General features: G+C 44.8%; 10 protein-coding genes across 10 annotated transcripts; 7 read left to right on the top strand and 3 right to left on the bottom strand.

Moving 5' to 3' along the window:
- Positions 1 to 459: 459 nt before the first annotated feature.
- VCUG_01564 (ribosomal protein S19) lies at positions 460 to 1,121 on the top strand (the record flags this gene model as incomplete). The annotated part of the gene is made up of 1 exon (XM_008076391.1): positions 460 to 1,121. The coding sequence occupies one exon, from the start codon at positions 460 to 462 to the stop codon at positions 1,102 to 1,104; it is 645 nt and encodes a 214-aa protein (XP_008074582.1). The 3' UTR covers positions 1,105 to 1,121.
- A 260-nt stretch (positions 1,122 to 1,381) lies between these two features.
- Positions 1,382 to 2,131, top strand: VCUG_01563 (uncharacterized protein; the record flags this gene model as incomplete). Its single annotated transcript, XM_008076390.1, has 1 exon — positions 1,382 to 2,131. One exon carries the CDS (start codon positions 1,382 to 1,384, stop codon positions 2,129 to 2,131), a length of 750 nt encoding a protein of 249 aa, XP_008074581.1.
- Positions 2,128 to 3,081, top strand: VCUG_01562 (uncharacterized protein; the record flags this gene model as incomplete). The annotated part of the gene is made up of 1 exon (XM_008076389.1): positions 2,128 to 3,081. The coding sequence occupies one exon, from the start codon at positions 2,128 to 2,130 to the stop codon at positions 3,079 to 3,081; it is 954 nt and encodes a 317-aa protein (XP_008074580.1).
- A 1,050-nt stretch (positions 3,082 to 4,131) lies between these two features.
- On the top strand, positions 4,132 to 5,244 carry VCUG_01561 (uncharacterized protein; the record flags this gene model as incomplete). Its single annotated transcript, XM_008076388.1, has 1 exon — positions 4,132 to 5,244. The coding sequence occupies one exon, from the start codon at positions 4,132 to 4,134 to the stop codon at positions 5,200 to 5,202; it is 1,071 nt and encodes a 356-aa protein (XP_008074579.1). The 3' UTR covers positions 5,203 to 5,244.
- Positions 5,245 to 6,650: 1,406 nt separating this feature from the next.
- Positions 6,651 to 7,025, top strand: VCUG_01560 (ribosomal protein L24; the record flags this gene model as incomplete). The annotated part of the gene is made up of 1 exon (XM_008076387.1): positions 6,651 to 7,025. One exon carries the CDS (start codon positions 6,651 to 6,653, stop codon positions 7,023 to 7,025), a length of 375 nt encoding a protein of 124 aa, XP_008074578.1.
- Positions 7,026 to 7,335: 310 nt separating this feature from the next.
- On the bottom strand, positions 7,336 to 8,202 carry VCUG_01559 (uncharacterized protein; the record flags this gene model as incomplete). The annotated part of the gene is made up of 1 exon (XM_008076386.1): positions 7,336 to 8,202. One exon carries the CDS (start codon positions 8,200 to 8,202, stop codon positions 7,594 to 7,596), a length of 609 nt encoding a protein of 202 aa, XP_008074577.1. The 3' UTR covers positions 7,336 to 7,593.
- A 271-nt stretch (positions 8,203 to 8,473) lies between these two features.
- On the top strand, positions 8,474 to 11,107 carry VCUG_01558 (uncharacterized protein). Its single transcript, XM_008076385.1, has one exon. The coding sequence runs from the start codon at positions 8,647 to 8,649 to the stop codon at positions 10,954 to 10,956; it is 2,310 nt and encodes a 769-aa protein (XP_008074576.1). The 5' UTR covers positions 8,474 to 8,646; the 3' UTR covers positions 10,957 to 11,107.
- A 186-nt stretch (positions 11,108 to 11,293) lies between these two features.
- On the bottom strand, positions 11,294 to 11,509 carry VCUG_02846 (uncharacterized protein; the record flags this gene model as incomplete). The annotated part of the gene is made up of 1 exon (XM_008076413.1): positions 11,294 to 11,509. One exon carries the CDS (start codon positions 11,507 to 11,509, stop codon positions 11,294 to 11,296), a length of 216 nt encoding a protein of 71 aa, XP_008074604.1.
- Positions 11,510 to 12,442: 933 nt separating this feature from the next.
- On the top strand, positions 12,443 to 13,708 carry VCUG_01557 (uncharacterized protein; the record flags this gene model as incomplete). Its single annotated transcript, XM_008076384.1, has 1 exon — positions 12,443 to 13,708. The coding sequence occupies one exon, from the start codon at positions 12,443 to 12,445 to the stop codon at positions 13,481 to 13,483; it is 1,041 nt and encodes a 346-aa protein (XP_008074575.1). The 3' UTR covers positions 13,484 to 13,708.
- Positions 13,612 to 14,750, bottom strand: VCUG_01556 (uncharacterized protein; the record flags this gene model as incomplete). Its single annotated transcript, XM_008076383.1, has 1 exon — positions 13,612 to 14,750. The coding sequence occupies one exon, from the start codon at positions 14,748 to 14,750 to the stop codon at positions 14,157 to 14,159; it is 594 nt and encodes a 197-aa protein (XP_008074574.1). The 3' UTR covers positions 13,612 to 14,156.
- Positions 14,751 to 15,976: the final 1,226 nt, after the last annotated feature.

Raw genomic sequence — 15,976 nt, 5'->3', positions numbered from 1 at the left:
CCGTTTTACCGAAGTACCTGCTTGTAAACATGGTTACTTTGAACACATCACTTGTTCCACACCAAATCACACGGATCATCTTCTTTTCAACCGAAGAATCAATGATTGATTCTTAGCAATCATTGTTGATCCTCTAATCGTAGTATTTTCTGTTTAAAAGTATCAAACAGAGGTGCACTGCATAACACTTTAGAGCACGGTAACTGATCACACCACAACCCTGTGTACGAGTGACCGTCCAGAACAATGAGTACGCATTTTCACGACCTCAGGACAACAAAAATTCTTCTATCACATCAGTATGAGCACGTCCTCTAGTATTTGCTGCCATGCCTGATTCATTAATCCATTTTTAGTGCGAAAGGAACAAATCACTTGCCGAGTATTCCTCTACCACGGTTAGAAAGTTTTGTTTTACGAATGTGTGATAGCCGTAAGTAAGGTGCACATGCAACAAAGATGGTGCTGTTGGTTTTTATCTGCTGCGGAACGAAAGCTGTTTCTTCGTTTTACCGTTCCTGTTTGAACACCATACCGTTGCACCTGCTGCTCTGCCAACTGCAGGAAAGTAGGAAACCATTTTTCGTGTTATCACTCTTTGCGAATGCCATCTCAACACGGTTCCAGACCAATTATGATGTGCCATCACAAAAAAATATTTTTTTTGCCTACCCTCACAAAAGCACAATGGCAGTACCAGTACAAGAGGCTACGAAACGACGCACCTTCAAGAAATTTACGTACCAGGGCGTAGACTTAGACGATTTGAAGACGATGCCACTATGCGATTTAAAGGAGCTGTTTCCCAGTTCGTTTCGCCGCCACGTAAATCGTGGCTTTTCCGAGGAGGAACATATGCTGATCAAGCAGGCAGAGAGGGGTGAGTCGGGCATCAGAACGCAATGCAGGAATATGATGATTCTGCCGATTATGGTTGGGAATATCATCGGTGTTCACAACGGATGCAATTATGTTGAGATTGATGTTAAGCCTGAGATGATAGGAAGACGATTTAAGGATTTGGTGCCCACTAAGACTTCGAAGGCGCACGGCAAACCAGGTGTGGGTGCGACAAGTTCTTCCAAGTTTGTGCCGTTGAAGTAAAATCATCTTTTTTAAGACTTGGAGTGCCTGGTGGTCTGTTCCGATTCTTTCAGGAACTCTTCTGGCGGGCGGACCAAAGGCCCTGATGCCATGCCCCGGCGACGGCATCTCCAAGACCCGGAGAAGCTGTGTTGGCGAAGCAATCAGCGGTTTTGTTGTCATTTTTAGATGAGCCGTTCGACCAACGTAGCTTCCACCTCTTTCCGCCTCATATCTTCCCTTGTCCAATAGGTTCCAACCAAAAGGTGTTTTATTCGCCGTACCTATCTCCTGATCAATGTATCATTTTAATTTGTTACCTTTCATCCGTCTTTTTTACCTTTTTAGTTTCATCTTCCACTCTTTCATGCTATTCTTCATTTTTATACGTAACACGAGCTTTAAGGCAGCGATACGCATAGATAGGCTCGGTGCCTGTCACGAGGACGTAATGCTGGCAGACAAGTCTGACGTATTTAGCAGAACACATGATGAGGTGACTATGAACAGAAAAACGTGTGCAAAAGATGAAAAGGTAGCGCTAGCAGATTATAACACGGGTGCATGCACAGATTTGGAAGATTTTATGGCTGATGACACCGAGTGCGTCATGAAAGCAGGTAAAATCGAGCACACGTATCCTTCAAGCATAGATCTTTCGATTTTTCTGTTTAAAAACTTTAGTGCACACCAAAAACGCACGTTTCTTCGGACATATGCCCGTATTTACAGCGCAATCGCGCCTCGACTCTCAGTTCTGGACAGAGTAGTAAGGCGCACCTCAAATGACAAGAAGGAACAGCTGGCACATTACATGACTGTGCATGTTCTGAGGTATGGGAATGTTAAAAGGAGGATGAGGTACGCTTTTAGATGTGTGTATGGGTGTAACGAGGTTGTGAGCATGGTTCTGAGCGTTATCGGGTTTGTGGTTAATCTTTGGTGTGGCTGGGGAGTTTTACGAGAAAAAACAGAGAAGAGACGAAGAGTGATACGGGTGCAAATACCGGTAGGAATGCAGCGACCGGTAGAGAGCACACCAGCATGATAATCGATAAGGACGTGCAGATCAATACCAATGGTACAGGCACCGTTGTACAGGAGTATGCCGTGCCGGTGATCGTGTCAGAACACGTGATGAAGAGCAAACAGAGGGGAATGAACATCAATTTGGTAGTTGAGGGGGAGGAAAGAACTGAAATGATGCTGCTCATGGCAAAAACGAAAGTAAAAGATGAAAACGAAAATGCGAGTGGTGCCACGCTCATGGCAAAAACGAAAGTAAAAGATGAAAACGAAAATGCGAGTGGTGCCACGCTCATGGCAAAAACGAAAGTAAAAGATGAAAACGAAAATGCGAGTGGTGCCAAAGAACATGCGCACAGCAACCATGCCAATAACAGAGTGATGACCGGTAACACAGAAACTGCCCATGAAACCGAGCAAGCGCCGTTCATACGGTCGTACCTCACGCTCATAAAGGTGCAGTGCACGATAAACGCCCTAACATTCATGTCAAGCATACTCCTACACATCAACGATACGCCTCTCACCAAGCGACTCGATTACTTCTTCGTGCTTCTCTCCATTCTCCACGCATGCCATACGTTCGTGGTAAAGCTGTCGTATCTCTACGGCACACCCCGTCCCAGCATTTTCGTATCGCTCACGCTATTCTCGCTGATAACGGCCAAGCACCTCTTCTCGTTCAATCCCACACTGCTCAAATACACGTGCGCACTGTTCATTTCGTTCTTCTGTGCTGGTATGCTGTTCGAATATTTCAAGGTGAGAACACCGTTCATCGCTGTGTTCGTGTGCCTTACCATCCTGTGTGTGGTGGTTGAGGGCTTGGATGTAAGACCAATCGTTTTTCTGGTCGATTCACATGCAGTGTGGCACTTCTTGGTGATTGGTCAGATGGTTTTGTACTACCGGTACCTGAAAATTGATTTAAAGAGGATTTTGGTGCGAGCTGGCAGAGCAAATGAATCTTAGGATCATTCCATGAGCCGGCAAAAGAAATGAGTTGGTGAGTCATCATACATAACTCACTCATACAACGAGTCAAACACTTATTGCATAGGCAGGCAGCGCATAATAAGCCGGTGTATCACTCGTTATGCAGGTGATTTGCTTGGTCTTAGAACGTATTTTTGTTGTGCACCTTGCATAAATTAAATATTGCGCTTTTATACGATGTACCCGCCGTGTTACTCCACAAATATTCATTTTCATACCACGCGAACTGCAAGCAACCACATTCTACCATTTTTACAAGTTTTCCGAGAGAATCGTCCTTTACTTATCGTTGTTGCAGAGGTACGGTAAGTAACAGCTGTTTGGGAGTTCCTCTCAGAAAAGTAAGCAAATTTATTTCCTATGCTACGCCCTAAATGCACAACAAAACGGTAGCAAAGAATTTACGATTAAAACATCGGTCTTGGTTCATTTGCCGTGAAATTTGAATTGGTAATACGTGCGGAGGAACGTAAAGATTGCCTGCATGCGATGTTTACCCGTCAAGAACGGGCAGCATACCGTAAAATAATGCAGGAACATCGAAGCGTACGGTTTGTGTTGGAGACTTTCAATGCCGTGCTAAACACGCCCTACACGTAACCGCCGATCAAGTACTTTCATCAATTCTTCTCTACGCTACGAACCTGATGGTACGTTTTTCTCTTATCTAGAACGTGATCAAAGATAAGATGTTGTGGACGGTGCTGCTCACGGTTCAGAACGGTGTTTTAGTGCAAATAAATATTTTTGACATCTGTGGCTGAGTATGGGATCTTTACTACCTTGATTTGATGGAATGGGCCTGTGAGAGTGATTTATAACGCTACACCCTACGCTGACTCCGTGAATAAGTGGGAGGAATGTTTGCCATTCATTACATGCTGTGCTTTACACAGCTCCACCGCTAAAACTTTTACCACCTCCTCTGTGCTTTACACAGCTCCTCTGCCACTAAGCCCTTGCCATCTTTCGCTCTGCTTGAAGCAAATCCTCTACGTTTTACGAATTTTATGCGGCAGCCCTTCCATGGCAGTGTATACCTTCGGTTCAAACCTTTTATCGCAGTTAGGCACGGGTGAGGAACCGGGACATTCCTCAAAACCATTAGAACTCGCTTTATTCTCCGAAATGAAGGTTGACAAGGTGTGCTGTGGTAGTTTGCACACCTTGATCCTCAGCGAGGGCATAATTTATTCGTTCGGTTGCAATGATGAATTTGCACTGGGCCGTGACGGGGATGAGAACGTACCACTGCGCATAGAAGTGCCTGAACCGGTCATTCACATCGGTGCAGGACAGTCTTCCAGTTTTTGCGTTGGAAAAAGTGGCAAGCTGTACGGATGGGGCACATTCAGGGACAAGAGCGGAGTTATAGGATTTAGAGCGAACAAAAAGTTTCAGAAGGCACCTGTAGTACTGCACAGAGGACCTGTCAAGCTTTTGGCGGTCGGCAGTAATCACATTCTTTACAGCGTGAGGGGAGAGGTGTATGCGCTTGGAGCTAATGAGTTTGGCGAGAAGGGAGTTTATAAGCGTAGGAGGATGGGAAGAAGCAGCGAACTTGGACCTGTGTTGGTTGCTAACAGGCGGTCAAGGTACTCCAAGTGCTCGAAGATGTTTTGCGGCACGAGCACGTCTTTTATGGTGAGTGAAAAGGGGGAAGCGTTCGCGTTCGGCCAGAACGGCAACGGGCAGCTCGGACTGGGCGATAAAATGAGCGGAATAAGCAAAAGAACTGTGCCTCTTGAACACATACATGGCATATCAGGCGGTGAGGTGCACACGCTCTTCACCACCAAGGATAAGAAGTTGTATGCGGCAGGTCATAACATGTTTGGACAGCTTGGAACAAAGGATAACGCAGATAGGGACAGCTTAACACACATTGACCTGGCGAACGTGAGGATGGCGAGGACAAAAGGCTTTTTTTCGGTCGCATACACCGATGACGGGATGTACAGCTGGGGATTCAATTCGCACGGTGAGTGTGGCTATGCAGGCCAGGACAGCAATGCCCCGAAGAAGATGGAGATAGACTTTGAAGAAATTGTGAGTTTTGATGTTGGACACGATTTCTGTGTGGTGGTTACGAAGTGAGAGACGTGTGAAAGCAATTTAATAAAAACGCTCTGTGACCAACCGTTTTATTACACCTGTGCAGCATTGCCAAGACGCATTCCCTATTTTGCTCTTCGGATGGCTACGCCCATCAGTCCGGTTTTAAAAACGAATCGCTTTCATTTTTGATTTCGGCCCATTCATCGTTTAAAATGCTGTCATCCCTGTCCCGAGCTGCTCGTGGTGCACTTATCTTCACGATCAGTCCTTCCAAGGGCAATTTCTGCTTTTTGAACCGCTTCTTCATCCCAGGGTATGCCTGAACAGAACGTATTAGAACGCATCATCGATCGATCAGAACATGTTAGAACGCATTGCTGCTCACAGCATGCTAAGTGAACCCGCCATATCTTCAGTACAAGGCGATAAAACGCCGATTTGTCCAAGCGCACCACGAACCAGGAACGAACAATTAACCGGATAGACACCGAATAGGCATAGCAGACCGTTCATGGCGAACTTATCCTACGGTTATCACCGCACCGTTCCCCGCTCGCATCATCACTGCTTGTCCACGCACCTTCCAGCGCATAAGATTCAAACTTACAATCTAGCACCTCCTTGCAGTTCTATCCCATAATTTGTTCGAATACGGCCATTGGCAGAGCTGTGCAATGGTGCTGCATTCTTCATCACCTGTATTTCCCTGTGACTGAGGTGGAAAAGCAAATTTTTAATTCCTGGTGATGTAAGGGAACAAGCGAATGAGAGGATCTCCGATGTGCGTGGGGGTGTTGCGAAATAAATGAGCATGCTTTGACTACAAAACGGGGAGCACGCTGAACAGCAAAACAACCACAAGAGAGGTACTTACCCCTTTTAATGCCACGTATATTTTCACAGCAGCTTCCCTCAAAACTTTTATTTACTAACGATTCTATTTCTACTGTGGAAACGTATCAGCCTTGCGAATGCTTCTGATAGGTGTACATGGACGTGTTGCCAAAAAATAAAAATGTTTTACGGGAAAGTGCGCTTAGACTTGCTCGTAAGGTATGGCATTGCGTACCATGCCAGCGTTTTGTACCTCTAACAAAGGAAGTACGTTCTTTTGATACTATATGGAGCGCTCTAACGTGGTAATACGTATAACCGATTGTGTGAACGTTTCACTTCTCATTTGTTCTGAATGAGCTGTTCCACCGCTAATTAAGGATCTACCTGATCATTTTTTGTGGCGTGCCTTAGTGTGCAATTTTGGGCACGGGTCCGTGCACGGTACATTCTTGCATCTTTTCTTCTCGCCGTAGGGAAACGAAAACAGTTAAATTTTATGAACGCCCTTCACACAGAATACTTCAACTGCATGAACATTTTTCATGCTAGAACAGCAGCACCGCCCTCAACCGTATTATTCGGTACCATGCCCACATCCTCGATTGATCCACAAGCCGTTTTAACCAAAAATATTTTTTTATCCCCTCAGAATGAAACTAAACACGAGCATCTCATCGTCACGCCGCAAGCAGCGCAAGAAGCACTTCAACGCCAAATCAACCGATCTAACCAAGCAGATGACCGCTCCGCTCTCAAAAGCCCTGAAAGAGGAGATCGGCATCAAGCGCATACCTGTCCGACCAAACGATATTGTTCTGGTGCGTGTTGGCAAGTACAAGAAGACAGAGGGCAAGGTTGTCAAGGTGAACAGGATTGCGAGGAAGATTTGTGTGGAGGGGGTGTCCATCACAAAGAAGGATGGAGCGGTGCGGTACCTGGGGGTGCATCCTTCTAATTTGTCTATTGTCAGGCTGAGCATGGAATACGACAGGAATAAGGTGATTGAGAAAATTAAAGGACAGTAATTTTTATTTGATAAGTTGTTTGGTTTGCTTATGAATTGGGTGTTGGTCTGAGAACCGTGGTTTTAACAGAAATTTATAGATTTTTATGAATCGAGCAGTGATGAGGAGGACATTCTTGCTTTGTGGTGTGTTTGCGTGCTATCAAGGGGCATTCATCTCTTGACGAGAATACCGTTACAACAGCAGGACTGAAAACGTAACGAACACTTCCTTGCGGTAGGGACCGTTCTTTGTTCTACCACGGTATCAAAACAAGCATTTCGTTCCTATGCTGTGCTCCCCACCGCTACAGCTTTATTTGCATTACCACCGCTGGTAGCTCGTTTCATCCGCCAGGCTAAATTCACCTATCGCAACCGCACCTCTCCGTGCGGTCATACGTTCCGCTCGGTACCGTGAGGCGCAGCCGCTGCGGTAGGTGAAAGTCCCAATAAATGATTTTCAAAAATATGCTTCGCTACAAAAAAGAGTAAATTTACTTTAATGACGCACGCTCTGCTACACATCATTGGGCAGTACGCATGCCTTGTACCTCATCTCCTACCAATTAACACGTTGCTGTTCTCCATCAGTCCTTTTTGATCAACATATTCCTCAGCAGCATGATCCTTTCTCTTGTATGCTCATCATACACTGCAAGTTCCTCTTCTTTGGCCTGCAGAATGTGCATCAGCACGTGCTCTTTTCCTCCCTCAATGCCCATTCCCCTGCCCACGATCTCACACACCCCCTCCTCATCAACAAGCCCCAGCTTCACCAACGCGCCCACCACCAGCGCACAAAAATGCTCGTTCCTCAGCATCCTCCTCAACTCCCCCGTATTGTTCACAGCCATCGTCTTCAAATACTTCAACACGTCCAACAAATTAACCTTATCCATCTTCTTGAGCACGTCCTCAATCTTCCACGAACTATTCTTGCGTTTCATGTCATTTTCAGCGTAATTTATCTTTACCTGCCTGTTGTTGAACGATATGTTGAGCGTTTTGACTGCCAGCTGGGCGATCTCCTTGTTTTCATACTCGCAGAAGCCGTAGCCTTTGCTCTTTTTTGTCTTGTGATCGTATACCATGCGAAATGATACCACACGGCCTATTGTGCCCAGCTGTTCTATTAGTTTTTCCTCGGGCACGTCAAAGTCTATGTTTCCTACGAACACGCTGCATCCCTTTTTCATGGGGTAGAACGAACAGAACCGTAAATAGGCCGTAAACGGAGCGTAGCAACAGATCGGCCACGGATGAAAGCCGTTTTATGAGCATGCCATGATTATGCAGTGAGTAAGGCAACCGTCCCATTTAATATGCTTATCGGCAGGATCGGAGCCATGGTCACTCCCAGCGGCCAGGAGAGCGTACCTGCTCGGAGATAAACAAATGCGTTTTTTAAAATGTGCGGCCATGTTTTTGGAATGAAGAAAGCACCCGCTCATAAAATACTTCGTTTATCTCTGAGGTACTTTTAAGGAGAAAATCGCCAACAGGGCCATCCGTTTCGTACCACACGAGCACATCATTTGATCTATCCGTATTTTCATGCCACAGCACGCCACCAAACACGTAACTTTTTACCAAACCATTCTCTTCCTTCAATACTTCCCCTGCCACTCACCCCCCAGCAAATGTCAAACAAGCACCTCATCCCTTACTACACCACAATGCTCAGCCTATCACCACGTGATATGCAGCGATTTGTTGATATAATGGATGAACCGTTGCCGTACGTTATACGGGTGAGTAAAAGCACGCCTTATTATGATGATGCGGTTGATATGGTGGTTAAGATGGGATTTAGGAGAATGTGTGATAATGTGTATGAATGGGTGGAACGAGGTGGTATGAAGAATGAGATGGGGGAAAGGAATGTGATCGGTGCTGGTGAGAAGAGTAGAAGAAGTGTTGAGGATGGAAGAGAGGGGGAGCAAAGGGAAGGTGAGAAAGAAGTGGGAACGGAGAAGGAGGAGGTATTAAATTTGGAGAAGGAATTAAATTTAGAGAAGGAATTGGACCTGGAGAAAGAATCAAATTTGGAGAAGGAATTAAATTTGGAGAAGGAATTGGACCTGGAGAAGGAATTAAATTTGGAGAAGGAGGGAGAAGGTGCGCAAAGTAGGAAGAAAGCAAAGAAAAATGCACAGCAATGCGCTGCAAATCATATAAGCGATGGTACTTCTGCACAAAATGATGAAATAGCGCTCATCAAAAAGTACCTAACCATTCTAACAGACCTTAACATCATCACACGCCAAGAACTCGTATCAATCCTTCCATCATCGTTCATAGTGACATTGAAAAACCGCCGTACAAGCATGCATGTCCTTGATCTATGCGCAGCACCCGGCAGCAAAAGCACTCATCTCCTTGAGAACGGTGTGACACTCACAGCCAACGATTCAAACCTAAAACGGTGTTTTATCGTTCAGCACCGAAGTGCGCACATGCCAAAATTGCTCACAAATACGAACGGTCTGAACTTTCCGCGTCCTGTTGTGCCGTACGATGCCGTGCTGGTCGATGCGCCGTGCTCTGGTGATGGCACGTTCAGGAAGAACAAGGTCAAGGTTTTCAGCAAGAACGTGCGTTTGATGAGGGCGTTGGTGATGAAGGCGATGAGCATGGTTGATGGCGGGTACGTTGTTTACTCTACGTGCGCGGTTGATCCCGTTGAGAATGAATGGGTGGTGCAGAGTTTAAGGGATGTTTGCACGGTGGTTGGTGTTGATGAGGTTGGGAATGACATGTTTGAGATGGTGAGGATGAATTGTGGGAATGAGGAGAGAAATGGAAATGATGAGGGAGATGGAAATGATGAGGGAGATGGAAATGATGAGGGAGATGGAAATGAGGAGAGAAATGGAAATGAGGAGAGAAATGGAAATGAGGAGAGAAATGGAAATGAGGAGAGAAATGGAAATGAGGAGAGAAATGGAAATGAGGAGAGAAATGGAAATGAGGAGAGAGATGGAAATGAGGAGGGAGATGGAAATGAGGAGGGAGATGGAAATGAGGAGGGAGATGGAAATGAGGAGGGAGACAATGAGAGAAATATTAATGATAATAAAAATGGAAATAGTAATAGAATTGAAAATGAAAAGGGAAATAGAAATGAAAATGAAAAGGGAAATGAAAAGGGAAATGAAAATGGCAGATACGTGAACGGCAAGTACAAGATATTTTATAGAGAGGGTCTTACAGAATGGACAACAGATACGGAGTACAAATCGGAGAATTACGAGGAATTAAAGAAATGCATGCGGTTTTATCCCCAGGACAATAACAGCGGTGCATTTTTTATAGCAATACTACGCCGGAGAGGAACAAAGGCTGGGAGCGAGGGAAATAGCGGTACGGATGGTGGTGCACATAGAAATGGTGGTGCAAGTGGCAGTGCACCAACCATTCCAACACACGTTCCTGATACGGTGCGTACGATCCCTGCATCCGATGCAGTACCCAACATCAGCGAGCTCACAATAAACAAGGTAAAATACTCCTCCGCTAACCCTGCACTCGTACATTCTCTGCTATCGCAGTACCACCTGTCCCTCAAGGGACAGTTCATAACAACAGCAAACAACAACAGAATATACTACCTCGACAATGACACGCACCTGATCGTGGCAAAGAAGACAAACGTAGTATCAATCGGCATACTGCTGTTCACCAAGGTAAGAGATGACCAGTACAGAATCAACAACCTGTGGTACTTCGGAAAGTACGTTGAGGAGTGCTGTGCTGTTGACGAGCGGGTGTTCAGGAGGATGATTGATGGTGAACGGGTTGATGAGGTACGTTTTAAAGGATTTGGTGTTGTACGGCATGGGCAATGCTACTACTGTGTGTGTGCAGGAAGGGAGAGGATTGATGTGTACGTTAAGGAAAAGGAGAAGGAAGTAATACGGGTGATTATGGGGGATGAGATGGTGTTGTAGAAGGAGTATGAGGGTTTGGTGGTGAGGAATGTTTTGGTATTGGAGTTAGCGTTGTTGTTGGTTTGGTACGGGTGAGTATGAGGGTTTGGTGGTGAGGAATGTTTTGGTATCGGTGTTAGCGTTGTTGTTGGTTTGGTACGGGTGAGTATGAGGGTTTGGTGGTGAGGAATGTTTTGGTATTGGTGTTAGCGTTGTTGTTGGTTTGGTGCGGGTTGTACGCGCATTCCTGGTAAAATGCCTTTATCTACGTTACGCTCTTTTCATCTCTTGATAGCGTACTTATGCACTGCGTTCGTTACCGCATTGCTCTTTTCTTGGTTTTGGTATTTGTTCCGTGCTACGTACGTTTTACTTCTCCTCTGTTCCTGTGGTATGAGTTGTACACGCATTGGTAGGTGAATACGGTGCTTTTCTTCTGCTCTCTTTTTCTGGTGTACCTCGTTCTTCCGCCCAGTTCGCTATCCATTCCGCTCATCGCAGCTCTGCTCGTTACTCTTCCCCTACCACCAATATAACCGTGCTTGTACGCGTTGATTGCTTTTACACCGGTCATTCTCTCGGTACAACTGCCCTTGCCTCTCCTCGCACCACTTCTGCTCCGTTCCCATTATCACACCGTCAGAGCACTCACATCAAAACACCATCACCAACACGAATAAAACCAGCCGCATTCCCATCACACATGCTAATTCTTCATATTTTGCTTACCGTTTATACGTACGGTGTTCTCCGCCGTGCACCCACCAACAAGCCTTCCGTGAACGACAATACCAAACGTATTAGCATAGAGCAGCTCAGAAAGGCAAACAATTTGGACGAATTCATGAACAAAATAGGAAGCGGTAGCACAAGGAAAAGGAGTAATGGTGAATGGATGTGGTAGTTAAAGTGCATTTATACGATTATAGCGTGATAGCACGTTATACGCTGCAATACGTTCAACTGTAATGTAAAATACTGCAATTTATCTATTAAATCTTATTTATACTTTCATAACACACTAAATACAAAATATTACAACCAACCGTACTTCACAACCAAATAATTTGATACAATTACACTCGTGCGATCACTTCTCAGCTGTCACCACAATACAAAGTATAAGTAAAATGTGCTAGTGCTGGTAATGCTTCTCATCCGTTTTTATGTGGTGTATTGTTCTGCTCGCTCAAGAATACATGCTGCTCGACCGGGTGTGGGACATTTTGATGTGGAAGCTATGAGGAAAACGAATGACGAGGAGTATAGGATAAGGGATTGACTGGTGTGGAGTGTAGGAGTGAGGTGAGGTGGAGTGTAGGAGTAACAGACCCAAAAGACCAACAAACCATAAAAACCGTAGTAAAAAACTTTCTCTAAAGTAGCCGTACACTCCATTTTCATACTCTCAATGCACCCATCAAACAAATCGTAGTTTTGACAGCCATTCATTCGTACATTTTGGTTTTGTTTCAGCTTATGAGCACTTTTTGAGGGGCCCTACGAAATGAAGGGGTTTGAGAGCCGGATAAAGACGCTTGAGGAGTGTATGAGAGAGGTGGAGGAGAGACAGAGGAGCGTGTTCCGCAACGGTAACGATGACGGGGGTGCAGATCATAAGAATGAGAGCGGTATGGATTGTGGCAGCAGAACGGGCTGCAAGCGCAATGACTTGGAATGCAACAACCATAGCAGTGCTACGCCCGCTCCTGCCGATGTAGCATCGTACAACACATTCAACAACATCACCAGTTCTAACGCTCAGCTGCTCACCAATCTTTCGATCCTGTTTCCCAACAAAGACAGACACGCGATCGCAAACGTAATAAGCACGCACGATACGTTCGATGCAATGATAAACACGCTGAGCAGGGACAGCACGGTGAAGTTGACGTGTAAAGATGTGTGTGATGATTTAATACAGCAGGATATACAGCGTAAAATGTGTTGGACGATAGCTAAGGAATGTAGCGGTGGGAAGAGGGGAGAAGCGAACTATTCTGGAGTGCTCGGACATGCTGGCAGTACGGATGGTGCAAAGAACGGGGTCTTGAACTATCCGGAGGTGTTTAACGCCGCCACACCGGTAAATTTACGTGATAAAACTGATCCGCATTCTACATCCGAACAGCGCGTAGAACAGCTGCGCAGCTTAGCTCAGCACTACCGCACCTTGTACACGTCTACCAAGCAGTTATCGGTGACTCACAAGAGAAACAAACCGCTCAACAATTACTACGTTGACAAGGCTGAGCAGTACAAGCAAAACAGTGAGCACGTGAACAGACAAGCAGTGATACAGCTGATGAAAGACAAGATAAGTGATAATAGGATAGACTTGCACGGCTTGTACGTGTGGGAGGGATTGATGGTGCTCAGTGATTACGTGCGCACGTATAAGTTCAAGAGATTTTATGTGTGTGTGGGAAGAAAGGAGAAGAGCTTGAGGATGAGGCCCGAGGTGATGGAATACTTGGCGAGAGAAGGGTTTGCGGTGGAGAGTGAAGGAGCATGGCTGCGTGTTACCAAGGAGAGACACGGATCATAGAAGAGACTGTTCTTGTGGACATATCTGGATTGGTGAGAGGAAAGATTCTTATAGATGAGCAAAGAATGATGGCAGAGCTCGTTAAACACATTTTTTAAAAAACATCATTTATTGATTTTTATACGTTGCACCGATCAGATAAACACACTTTTCAGATTTACCGGGTACGACTACGGCCTGAGGTTCGTTGAAGCGATCAGTGCATCAACTTGCACAACAATCTAGCACGCTGCTCACAACGATGTGGGATGTGCTGCAACCGTAGCACTGAACCAAGCATGCAAGCCATGACTTACGCGATACTCCTCACCAGGTAACTTGAAAAACTCCCTGTCTTAAATAAAAAAGTTCTTGGCGCTCACCATTTAGCAGAGAAAGTGCCATGCGCAATCCCGTAAAACGAATTTATTCTTTCATCACCGAACAAGTGTTACCGACTCTTCGCAAAGCGATGAGGCTGTTACTCTAACACCCTGCGGCCCAACAACACAATATAAACGATTCGTCAAAGCAATTGCTTGCCATGGCAAGTGCAGAGCGGTACGCGTGGTAAAAACAAAACGAATTAAAATTGCCTGGCACTAACCCATCCGTAGAATGAACCGATAAGCACCACCAAACCAGGTGCTCCAACATACCCTTCTTACTAACATCTTTAATACTTCTCATCTACTTACTTATCCGCACTCTTCCCACCGTACTTCTTCATAGCAGCCTCCATATCCACAATAATATTATTGGACAGTTCCCGTCCACCCAACTCCAACCGTATCGCACTCTTAACCTCAGTAGCACCCACGGTTAGCTTGCTAACACTCTTCGACAGGTCACCTGCTGTGGTACCGATCATACTGAAGAAATCGAATGCTATTGATGACAAAATGGTCACGGCTGCCGAGGATATCGTGTAGTTGTCCTTCAAACGCTCGCGTACCAGCCTTTTTACACTTGATTTGTACAGGGCAGATGATTCAAGGTTCTTTGGGTTGGCACGTCTGCGCGGACGCTGCGATTGCTCTCTCTCGTCAGCTTTCTGTTTCGGGTCGGTACTCTTCGTTGATGCCATGGGGATCAGAAAATTTTCTGCTTTTATTTGTTTTGAGGATGTTTTGGAGGTAAAAGGGGCGGCAGGAATGGGGCGTAATAAATAAGGATGGTACTGCAGGATGGGCAAGCTAGGGCGTAATAGGAGGTGTAGCGCGGTAAAATAATAAATGATATGATGTAATGAATGTATTGTAAGGTAGATTGTGCAATTATCGTACATAAAATTGGTATAGGTGGTGGAGCATAGGGAAAGTGGCGAATTAAAATGGTAGTAAACGTGAACATGCGGGTAGTGGCACGGAAAAGTAAAGAATTAAATATGGTAAAGAGCATTGATGTGCAGATTTACGGGACAGGAGATGAAGAAAAGATGAGGAGGATGTAGCAGTGAAAGGTGTGCACATAAGCAGTTGAGAGGGTAATATGTGGCGGTGCGAATAGATAAGAGAGTTTGACACGTGCGCGGGTTACTGAATAGTAAGTAAAGAAGGATTGGTGAAAAATGGCAGATAAATAGCTATGATGGAAATAAAACTGGGCGTATTTTTAGTGAGAACACTGCGATGATTACCTACGGTACTATGAACGGTAATGTTACGGCACCGGCACAATAAAATTAATAAAACAATGAAACTGCCGTAGAATGCACTACGATAATCGGTACGGCCAGGTGCAAAGAATTATTAATTGGTAAAAAAGAGAAGTATGACTTAAAAGGACTGCCGATAGTGACATGCGGTGAAGTGGCAGCTAATTGATAAAGAACAGTGAAATAGAAAATATTATGAAAGGCATTGGTGTGCATAGCGCTTTTAGGGTGGTTGTGTTGAATTGCGCATTTTTTATGGTTGACATGTTGTGTTGGTATTTGGATCAGTAATTAAAAGAGAATGGGTTGAATATATGAAGAGAGAATGGGTTGAATATATGAAGAGAGAATGGGTTGAATATATGAAGAGAGAATGGGTTGAATAGATGGCGGGAGAATGGGTTGAATATATGAAGAGAGAATGGGTTGAACGCAAGCCAAAGTGAAAGAACGTGAGTGATAAACAATGTAAATGGTGGTATAACACGGGAATTTACCGTAATATCCCTTTATCAGCATATTCGATGATATTATGCAGCAAACTTGCAGTGCTAAAATATTAACAGAGGTAACAGGAGCAAAGGAATATGCAGCGTATATACTTGAAAAGTAGATGATCGATAATATCACAAATATGGCGTGTTATAACGTGCATACGTTGCATTGAGGTTACTGTTATCATCAAATCGTGATTATGTGCTCTATATGGCAAATTTTGTGTGATCTGATTGTAATAAATCGCTGATTAGATCAAATTTACGATCAATTTGTAAAAAATTTTAAATTTGAATGCAAACAGGTAAAAATACGGAAATGTTCACGGTGTAAAATGTCAATAAAACAGGTAATATTGTTAA

This window comes from Vavraia culicis (assembly GCF_000192795.1).
Source record: "Vavraia culicis subsp. floridensis unplaced genomic scaffold supercont1.25, whole genome shotgun sequence".
NCBI lineage: Eukaryota > Fungi > Microsporidia > Pleistophoridae > Vavraia > Vavraia culicis.
This window is presented reverse-complemented; position numbering and strand designations above follow the sequence as displayed.